Below are 11,467 nucleotides of genomic sequence, written 5' to 3'. Positions count from 1 at the left end.
TGTTGGTCTTTTCTCTAAGAGTTTGGTTTTTAGCAAGCAATTTTCCAAAATCATTAAATAGATCCTTAAATGAACTAGACAACTCATCATATGGTATTTCTAAGTTATCATCATCATTTTCACTATCATAATCACTTTGGCTAGAAATGCTTACCCCATCATCAAGAGCCATCATGCACATGTTAGCTACTTCATTCTTCTCCTCATTGTCGGAGTCCTCCTCATCACTATTGAGCCAATCCGCCAACATTGCCCTTCCTTTGTATTTATTTTTCTTTCTCATTGGGCAATCCATCTTCATGTGACCGGGCTTCTTGCATTCAAAGCAAATTGGTGGATCATCTTTGCTCCTTCTTTCTTTTTCTTTTGAATCACTTCCTCTTTGTGGCTTCTTCCCAAAGTTCTTCTTGAATTTCATGAACTTTTTGTACTTCTTTGTGAAGAGTGCCAAATCCTCCATGTCACTACACATGCTATCCTCATCATCCTCACTAATGGCACGGGAGGAGGAAGACTTGAATGCAATAGTCTTCTTTTTCTTCTCAACTTCCTCTTCATCTTGTGCACTCATGAAAATTTCATGGTTCATGAGTGAGCCAATTAGTTCTTCCAAGGGAAGTGTTGAGAGATCCTTGGCTTCTTGAATGGAAATTACTTTGCCTTGATAGGCTTTGGTGAGACTTCTCAAAATCTTGGTCACCATCTCCTTTTGTGAAAGTACCTTGCCAAGAGAATTCAAACCATTAGTGATAGTAGTGAAACGAGTATACATGTTAGCAATAGTTTCATCCGCTTTCATCTTAAAGTTCTCATATTGAGTAGAATAAATTTGAATTTTAGTTTCCTTCATAGCATTTGTTCCTTGATGAGTGACTTCAAGCATTTTCCACATATCATGAGCGGTAGAGGCTTGTTCAATATTTTTGAACACATCTCTATCCAATCCACATATAAGTGCATATTTAGCTTTAGCATTCTTAGAAAGCATTTTCTTATCTTCTTCGTCATATGCCTCATATGTCTTAATAACTTCTTTATCATTAATGACATGTTTAGGAATGTAAGGACCATTAGACACTATATGCCACAAATCATAATCAATAGATTGAAGATATGTTTCCATCCTAATTTTCCAATAGGGAAAGTCTACTCCATTAAAGAATGATGCTCTAGTTGTGCTTAGACCTTCTAACATGTTATTTTGTGAATTACTTGGAAACGCCATGCTCTAGATTGTAAAATCTAATTAAATAAATGAGCCCTAGCTCTGATACCAATTGTTAACCCAAGATATGTTTCCAAGAGGGGGGGTGAATTGGAAATTTAAACTAATTTCGGAAATTTAAAACTTAATATGCCAAATTATACAATAAATCAAATTTATCAAGCAAAAGCAAATAATATGGCAATCAAATAGATATAGCAAATAATTAAACTTGTAATGTAAAGAGTTGAAGGTTAAGAAATCGCAAACTCTCGAATTTTACAAGGTTCGGTAGAACTAAGCCACCTACGTCCTTGGTCTTCAAAGCTAAGGACCTAGCTTTGAGTTCAACTATCGAGCCAAGTTAGCGGGCTTGACTAACCCTTACAACCGGGAATTTTTCACCAAGGTATTTCCAAACCTCTTACAATAGTTTTCCACCACCAAGGACTATCAACCTCTTTTTCGGATTGTTGAAGTGCCAATCTCACTCTAACCGGGTTGTTTACAAAACCGGTGCCAACCTCACCTCAATCTCAATATGGGAATGTGTTTGATATTACAAGCAAAAATCACTCTAGAAGTATGATAATACAATGAGAAACCTAGAGTGATTAGCAAGCACACTTAGAAGAAATAAATACAAATTTTGGCTCAAGTGTGTGAATATGTGTTTGGATGAGTAAACTTTGAAAGCTCTTTGAAATCAATGGATTTGGTTTGGTATATGTAATAAATGCTCAGCCAACCACCAATTTGAAGAAAAAAACGAGTTTATATAGAGTTTGGGAAAAAACTAGCCGTTTATAGCCGTTAGGAGTTAATTTTCGAAGCTGTCTGCCGCGAACCGGAAGTCCGGATGAGGGAACCGGAATTCTGGTTGAAAGCAACCGGAATTCCGGTTGCCCATCCGGAATTCCGGATGGCAAACAGAGAGCAAAACTCAGATTATGCCGATTTTCCCGTTTTTCAATTCTTTATAACTTTTAGCTCGTTTATCCGATTTCAAAAATTCCAATTGCGTTACGACCGTATCGGGATGTATTTTCTTAAAAATGAATTTAGGATATTTATTTCTCATTTTAAAAAATCACCATTTTTTAGTGCGTGAGTGAGCCAAATTCTATACTTATGACTTAAAGTATACTTGCAATCACTTTACAAGACTAAGAAATTAAGTTAAACCTTTATCTTGAGTTTCTTGAGTCTTGAAGTCCATTTTGGGTCATTTCTGGAAAACTTGGTAAAATGACCATTTTGCCCTTGGTCATAATTTTGACTTTGAAGTGCTAATTCACTTTAGTTTTTGCTACAAAATCAACAGATCATTAGTAACAAATAATAATCAAATATTTGTTAATCATCAAAACAAGGAGACTTAAGAGTTTGGGTCAACACAACACACTTAGTGTTGTCCTCAACATTTCAGAGTCCATTTCTTCCTCCTCAAAATCCAAGTGTGGCTCATTTTCAGCCACAATTGGAGGAGGAGGCTGAGTGGATGCTGTGCTAGAAGTCTGTTAAGCTCTCTTGGATATCTTTGCCATTTGATCTTCTTGAAGTTCTTGATTAAGCTCTCAATGAAAGCACCAAAATGTTGACCCTTGATTTGGCCAACGACACGGAGTCAAATAAATGATAAAGAACAAAAGGAAATTAAGAAGAGAATCAAATGGAAAGAAAATGACACAAGTGATTTATAGTGGTTCGGCTCCAACTGGATGGTAATGACCTATGTCCACTTAGTGTTCTTATTGATATTGAATCCTAATAATGTGATCAAAGAACTAGGGTTCTTGAGTTTCACAAGCATTGGGAGGATTACAATTTCGGTGGATAATCACACTATGCTTTTCTCTCTGAATACAAAGATCAAAAGTTCAAAAGTCCCTTCCTTGAGCCCTCTTCTTCTTATTTATAGGCTCAAGAGGGTTACATGGGCCGATGGACCTTAATTATAACTAAGATCAGCGTATCAAGGTAATAAAAGGAAATATAATAAATGTAATTATTACAAGATTGCGTATCTCAAAGGAAGTAAATGAAAGTATGCCACCAAACTGGTCGCACCCAATCGCAAGACTTGACGAATCAATAATTATCTGGTCGATGGTCGAACAGGACCCCTTCACTCAAAACTGCCACGTGCCAGTCACGTGTAAAAAATTCTTGCCACATCATCACGAGTCATTTTTGGGTAAACAAAGGTCTTTTAGCGTTACTTCGTCTTAATTGATAGTACTTTTTATTTCCTTTATATTTTTTATTATGTCTTGGTTTATAGTCTCTATCTTTTATTCCATATTGTTGTGAAGTAAATATATTACTACAAAATCTAAAATTGTCTCATTTTAATTGTTTTTGTATTTGGATAAAAGTACATTTATCTACTAAATGTTTTAGGATAAAATTCTCTCTGATACTTATACTATCCATGACCGTATTTCTAGTATGTGCCATGTTATTATTCCATTAGTTTACTATTTTTGTTCCTAAAACTCCAGGTAATTTTATTAGCATTTTATCTCCTAATTCACTATTAATAGCATTTCTTGATATGCTTCCTAATTTTACAAAATTATCAATATAAATTTTAATATATTTCCAATACCTAATATATATTTATCTAGTTTTTTCATAGCATGTTGTATGTTGTAGAAAGAAATGTTTTTAATAAGTATTTGAGATAACGTGCATAAAAAAAATCCATATATAGCATCTTCAGCTAGGTTGACTTGTTATTAAATAGAACAACTTAATATGAATTTTTTATTAATAAAAGATCCCAATAATAATATGTCTTGAAATAACGTGCATAAAAAAAGCTTAAAGCCCAGAGAATGGCTAAAAGATCATCGGACGATCAAAGTAATTTCACATTAAATACACACACTCATGAATAGAGATGATATTAGAAGATGAAGTTTAAGATGTATATAGGTGTGTGGCTCGTGCTTTCTGTGTTTAATAAGAGCTGCTGACATTAAAGTGGTTCTTTTCAGTTTCTTCATTTGGATTTTATATCAGAAACAAATTCTCGTAATTTTAACACATAGACAGGTACGTTATGCCTTCCAATTTCTAATCATTAAAAGAAATAAAAGTTGAATCTTGTTTTATGTAACAAGAGACCCCGTGTTACAGGGATGACAGTACCATAAGTGCAAACTAAAAATATTAGGAAATCCAAGACCACAAGGCAAATAATAATAACAATAATAATAATAAGGGTTTTTAGGCAAAACCCAGGGAGTTGTTTCACAATATTATATAGTTAAATTTAATCTAATCGTGACCAGGTTATATCTATTAATAACAAGTCAAGTTTTAGAAATTTAGACAAATACATAATTAAATACTATTTAAAGAAGTGTGCAGAAAACTAATAAATTAAATAAAACTTCTATATAGTTCAAGTTGTTACCAGCGTACCTTGTGATCAAATACTAATATCACCATTTGCAAGAAACTGAAGAATATAAAAAGACATCTTGAATGTCGTGATCACTCTCTTTCTCTCTATACACCTCCACCTATTAGAAAACAGTTGACGATTTCTAAAGGTACAAGCGTTGAATTGATCTTGTTCTCTCTCTCTCTCTCTCTCTCTATCTATATATATATATATATATAGAAGGCAGTTAACAATGTATAGTACTCTCATGTATATCTCACAACAATGGCAAAGTTAGTCTCGGAATCCCATATTCTTTTCCTCTTATGCAGTATCATTACGATCTCCTTCCCTCACTTGACGAGGGCAATCTCCTCTTGCGACGGTCCATGCAAAACCCTAGACGACTGCGAAGGTCAACTAATCTGCATCAAAGGAAATTGCAACGACGACCCTGACGTAGGCACCCACATATGTACCGGCGGCAGTGGCGGCGGCTCCTCGTCGGACGAGTGTCAGCCTTCGGGAACTTTCGACTGTGATGGAGAGACCTTCCCAATATACAGCTGCTCTCCGCCAGTGACTTTGTTGACGCGAGCCGAGCTAACAAACAACGATTTCAGCGAAGGCGGAGATGGCGGTGGAGCTTCATCTTGTGACGGAAAATTTCACAAGAACTCGGAGCTGATAGTGGCACTCTCGACTGGGTGGTTCGATGGGGGGTCGAGGTGCGGGAAGATGATAAGGATCACGGCGAGTAATGGAAGGAGAGTGAAGGCTAAGGTGGTTGACGAGTGTGACTCCATGAGAGGGTGCGATGAAGAGCACGCGGGCCAGCCGCCGTGTAGAAATAATGTCGTTGATGGATCGGATGCGGTTTGGAGTGCTCTTGGGCTGAACAAGGATTTGGGAATTGTGGATGTTACTTGGTCCATGGCCTAGAGGTTTCATAAATATACTAAAACAAGAAATAATTACAAAAATACCAGACCTAAACATAATTACAAAAAATGCCATCAAAACTAAGATAATTACACAAATATCAACATTTTATAAAAATAATTACAATAATACAAAAGTTACCTTTTAGTTGTCCGTGTAACTATAAAAGATACTTGTTGATTACCTTGTAAAACTTCAAGTGGCAAAATTATTACAAAAAAAAATCAAGTTTTATTTTAGTTGCCTCAAATATTTAAGATGCCAAATGGTCGCCTTTTAAAACATTAGTTAGTTTATATGTTATATTTTTTATAACTAATTTAATTCTATGATGTTGAAGATATTATTTTATTACCTTAAAAGTTATTTTAGAAACCTATATAATTAACTTTCTAAAAGAAGTTTGTTTAGGATAGTAATTGGTTACTTTTAAATAGAAAAATGAAAATTAAAGCTTCTATAAATACGGATACCAATAGCAAAACACTTTTTCATAACTCGTTTGGTTGATTGCTTCAAAATTGTGTTTATATTTGGATTTCAGCATAAAAGTAACTTAAAGCTTGCTTTTTATGATATTATATGGTGGCTATAAATATAATATGTAAACACATTATATTTGCAAACAAGTAGAAATTTTTAACAAGTAAACATTCGTTTTTAGAATAAACTGATTATATCAATCTAAAATCAATTAAATATATATTATATATTTGTGTAAGAGTGTTTTGGGAAAAAGAAGAATGTTACTACTAAAGAAGGATGATAATCCATTTTATAATATGTAAAGATGGTAGAACAATTTAATTCAGTTACTTTTTCATTCTCCTTATTTTTTGTCTCATCATAATAATTGAGACCCCAACACATAATAGCAGATTTAGTAGTTTCTTCATAATTAACTTGGTCTTTCCAAATGACATTATTAAATTTATCTACTATTTCAGCTACTGATAGACATGACTTATATAATCCTAGTTTTTTTCCTCGAAATACTAAATAAAAATAAAAATTTTGTTTACTCTGGAAGTATTCTATTAGACATTTTAATACTGCCTGGAAATATCTAAGATTATTAAACAGATAGGCATGATGAAGATTATCTAATAAACATTGTTGTTATTTACAAATGGCCTTGTGAGGGATATACTTGGTTTAACTATTACCATAACAATGCAATATAGTTCTCTGAAGGATATTGTCTCACCTTTCTCCAATGGCTGACTATATATTATTTGGTCTACTACTTGTTTGTTTTGCCATTTGAACTCTGGGATGTATTCCAGGCCTATACCTTCTTGGACGAAATTGCTATCGGTCCATCTGTATTATAAATTAATCGAGATAATACATCAGCATATCTTTTCCTTTAATATGTTCAATAATAGGATTATATCCTTTAATAATAAAATTATTAAGGAATTTTTTCCATCTATTAGTCATTAATTTTTTATTATTTTGCCTCCATTTTTCATAGAAGCTTACTATTGCTTGGCAATCTATTCTAATAGTAAATTATTTTTTATTAATTAAATAAAGATTGAATGCATCTAAGGAATATTCGATTACCATTATTTCGGCATCAATACTAGTAATACTTTTTTCTTTATACTGTCCTAAAGCATATCTTGATATTTCTTCAGTATCTTATTAGAATATTTACTAGGCGTTTTCTTTAATACTGCTCCCCATCCCTTATCACATCCATCTGTTTCTATTATTAAATAGTCAGTTATGAATGGAAGGGATAATTTTTGTAAGTATTTTACTACTTCTTTAATTTTCTTTACTAGTTTAATATCTTCATTATTGAAGTATCTTTGACCTTTAAGTTTGGTCTTATTTTATAATGGCCTAAGTAATTTTGATAAATTCTTAATATATGGACTGGCATAATTTAATAATCCAAGAAATTGTTGAATACTTTTTAAATCTTCAAACTTTTCAGAAAAATCTAGTATCTTTTCACTAATATGATCTTGTAATATTATTTTCCATTTTCCTATATCAGATCCTATAAATTTTATATATTATTTTCCTAATTCCATTTCCTTTTTGCTAATAATTATACCACAGTGTTCAAATTTTTTAAAAACTTGTTTTAAATGGTACTCATGTTACTTATAATCTTTGCTAAATACTAGAATATCGTCAATATATACTAAACAATAACTTAATTCATAAAATATTTTATCCATTCTTCTCTGAAATATTACTGGGGCATTTTTAAATCCCATTGGCATTGCTAACTGATAACTTTACAAAATAGAGTTATTTTAACACTTTTTATGCGCTAATTGTTGCTTGATTCTTGAGTTTTTAATTGATTTATTAAGTTTTAAAGTAATTTTGAATTTATTGGGTTTATTTCAATTTTATATATTTTTGTGTGTTTTTATAGTTATTTTGTTGTAAAATGTTGTAGTTAATTGTTTGAATTATTGTTGTTTAATTTGAGGTAAAAAAATGTTGCATTATTGAACTTAAATGTTAAATATAAATTAAGTTATAATTAATATTTTCAAGAATTAACTTGATTTATTTTATAGTGAAAATATTGTATTATGATTTATTTTATGTTTATTTTGTAGGGTATTTATTGTATTTTTAGGCTTTGAAAAGTATGAAAAAGAAAAGAAAAAAAGTGGCATTTATCAATCAAGCCCATCTCCATGCCCAAGCCCGATGAAGCTAGCCAGTCCTTTAGCTTTTGGGCCCGCGCCTGGCACCCAGCCTCTATCTCCATTGGGCCCGTGCACCCCATCCGGCCCGCCTGGCCCCTGCAGCTCTCCCAGCCTTTGGGCCTTCCCCTTCCTCCAGCTAGGGGTGCACACGGGTCGAATTTTCAGGTTTCGGGTTCATCGAATTCGGGTTTTACGGGTTTCGAGTTGAGAAAAATGGTACCGAAACCGATCCGAAATTTTCAGGTTTTTTCAGGTTTTGGGTTTCACTCGGGTTCGGGTTCAGGTTTCATTTCGGGTTGGCTGGGCCATTTGTGTTTTGGGCCGAAAAGCCCAAATTTGCAAAAATGCCATTTTTTCCAAAAATATCATTTTTAAATAAATTATGTTTCTGTTATATATGATCTGATCTGAATATATATATATATATATAATCTTAAACTTAACTTAACAGATACAAGAAAGAAGAACATAACTTACCAAGGGAGGCGGAGCCGCAGAGGGAAGCGATCTGTGGTGGAGGTGGTGGCTGGCCTGGCCTGGCGACGGCGAGGCGTGTCGCGTGTCGCGTGAGTGAGGGAGAGGGAGGGAGGCGATCTGGTCTAGTCTGGTGGTGGCTGACCGTGCGAGTGGTGGCTTGGCTCTGCTGAGGGAGGCTCTCGGTCCGGTCGGCGCCGTGCGTGAGTAAGGCTAAGGGGCTGGGCAGTTGGCTGAACTGAACTGAAAGCTTGAAAGAAAAGAAGGCGACGTGAGTCTGAGAGATGAGAGAGAGACTTATTCAGAGCATATTGGGGGGGGGGGGGGGGGGGTTAAAATTTAGTTCGGGTTTCAGGTTAAACCGGAACCCAATTGTGGAAAATTGTTAAACCCGAACTCGACTCGATATGTTTCAGGTTCGGGTCGGGTTAAGCCCGAAATTGACGGGTTTTTCAAAAAACCAGGTTTTCGGGGTTCAGGTTTTCGGGTTTTGCGGGTCCCATGTGCACCCTTACCTCCAGCTGCACCACCCAATAGCCAGCTTGCTCTGTAACACCCCAATTTTTTAATAAGGTTTAGGACCTTGATTAGCGTGCCTGGAGGGCAATAAGTGAATTAATATGTTAATATATGAATTTGAATGAATATGTGATTAGAATGCATGTTTAGGTGGTATAAATATGCATGTGGGCTCTGTTTGTATGTTAGGGGTAAATTGGTAATCTTAGCCCGCTGAGGGCATAAATGTAATAATTGAATTGTATGATTAATACCACGTGTGAGTGGTGATCTTATTGTGATGCACGTGCTGAGACGATCGTAGGGAGCTGTTAGTTTAAAAGTCACAACGGGATTAAATACCCGGCTCAGGAGGAGCCTAGGGGTACTTTGGGAATTTTGTAAGTTGAGTTGAGAATTAGTGGTTAATGATTATTGGTGATTGAGTAACTTGAGTAACCATTGGTAATTATTAAGGGTAACAAGTTTAGATGAGAGAAATGGTAGAATTGTAAGAAAGGAGAAATGACAAAAAGGGCCTTGGGGTTTAGTTAGGAAAGGATTTCTATGAGGGGTAAAGTGGTCATTAGGCAAGGGTTAGATAAGTTTCAGCTGAGGGAAAAGGGGTCATTCACGTTCAACACTTATCCAAATTGAGTTCTTACTGAAATTGGTTGGGAGCCTAGAGGAGAAAGAGGGAAAAACTAAAGGCAAATCTCTTGGGATCAAGAAGGGAATTAAAGCTAAGAAACTTGGAGGATTATTCAGTGAATTGAGGTAAGGAAATTCTATGTATATGTTGTAGAATTTAGCTAAGAATATCATGGAGTTGAGAATTGAGTTATGTGTTTTGTTTGGTAAATTCTTGGGATGAATTGAGGTTAGGTTCAACAGGAGGTTGTGATTTGAGCTTGGAACTTGGTTGGGAAGAGCAGCTCAAAGTTGAATTCTTGATTGAGGTAAGAGTTTTAAACATGTTTGAATTTTTATATCTGATGTGGTTTAAGAATTTAGAAGTCTGGTTTACATTTTTCAAGCTCTGGTTTAAGTTTTTGAAATCTGAAACTCAAGTGGGGATTTTGGGTGTGATTGTGTGTTTGAGCTTGTTGTTGATGTTTATAGGTTGTTAAATGGTTTATTTGGGGTTTTAAATTGATTTTGGGGTTTAGGTATGTGTTTGGGTTAAATTGGAGGTGTTTTGGCTCGAGGAAAATGCAGAGGAAAGCCCAAAATTATGGGTTCGCCAAGGGGCGCCGCGGCCCTGTTCTTCGGCGCCGCGGCACGAGGTTGTATCAGGAGCTGGGGGACTCTCTGACTTGCTGGGCGCCGCAGCCCTCAAGGGTAGTGCCGCGGCGCTAGGCTATTTTTCAAGATAGGGAAATTTTGCATTTTTGGGCATTTGTCCCGGGGGCTCGGGGGATGTTTCCGTTACATTGTTTTAGGAATTTGGGGGTCCCGAGAGTACGGGATTGGTCCCGGAAAGTGGTTTTGGATGGGTTAGTATTAAAGAGTGTTTTATATGTGTTGTGACTAGGTTTTCGGAGAGGCTCGGGTTAGAGGACCGTGCTCATGACGTTGGTACATCGGAAAGCTTGGGATACAGGTAAGAAAACTGTGGTACTTGTAGAGCAAGGCATGGGCCCATAGTATTGTTGCAGGGCACGACCCTAGATTGTATTACATGTTAAGGTGTAGCCTTGATTGAATTGTTATATGATTGAATGTTGTTTGAGTTAAACTATATGTGGTTATAGTTGATTATCTATTTTGAAAACAATTTTAACTTTTCAATTAATTACGTAAGCTTTATTTTTATTTGTGTTTTTCTTTGAACTATTTCCATTATGTAATTTTTGACAAAAACATTTGACATCACTAATTAAAAAAAAAGTGTGTGTTTTTAATTTTTCTTTTGCTCGAGGACTAGCAAAATATTAAGTTTGGGGGTGTAATAACTCTACAAAATAGAGTTATTTTGCTACTTTTTATGTGCTAATTGTTGCTTAATCCTTGAGTTTTTAATTGATTTATTAAGTTTTTAAGTAATTTTGAATTTATTAAGTTTATTTTGATTTTATATATTTTTGTGTGTTTTATAGTTATATTATTGAGAAATGTTATAGTTTAATTATTTAAAAATAATATTGTTAAGTTAAAAGTAAAAACATGCATTTTTGAGCTTAAATGTTATGTAAATTAATATTTTCATGGAAGTTAATTTTTTTTTTTTTTTTTTTGTGTTTATGTGTGTTTTCTTTGTGTTTATGCTTG

General features: G+C 34.6%; 1 protein-coding gene across 1 annotated transcript; it reads left to right on the top strand.

The window, feature by feature from the left end:
- Nucleotides 1-4,668: 4,668 nt before the first annotated feature.
- On the top strand, nt 4,669-5,644 carry LOC133789899 (kiwellin-like). Its single transcript, XM_062227572.1, has one exon. The coding sequence runs from the start codon at nt 4,884-4,886 to the stop codon at nt 5,538-5,540; it is 657 nt and encodes a 218-aa protein (XP_062083556.1). The 5' UTR covers nt 4,669-4,883; the 3' UTR covers nt 5,541-5,644.
- Nucleotides 5,645-11,467: the final 5,823 nt, after the last annotated feature.

This window comes from Humulus lupulus, chromosome 7, assembly GCF_963169125.1.
Source record: "Humulus lupulus chromosome 7, drHumLupu1.1, whole genome shotgun sequence".
In the NCBI taxonomy this organism is placed as follows: Eukaryota; Viridiplantae; Streptophyta; class Magnoliopsida; order Rosales; family Cannabaceae; genus Humulus; species Humulus lupulus.
The sequence above is the reverse complement of the archived record's forward strand: the minus strand, read 5'-3'. Positions and strand labels throughout refer to the sequence as shown.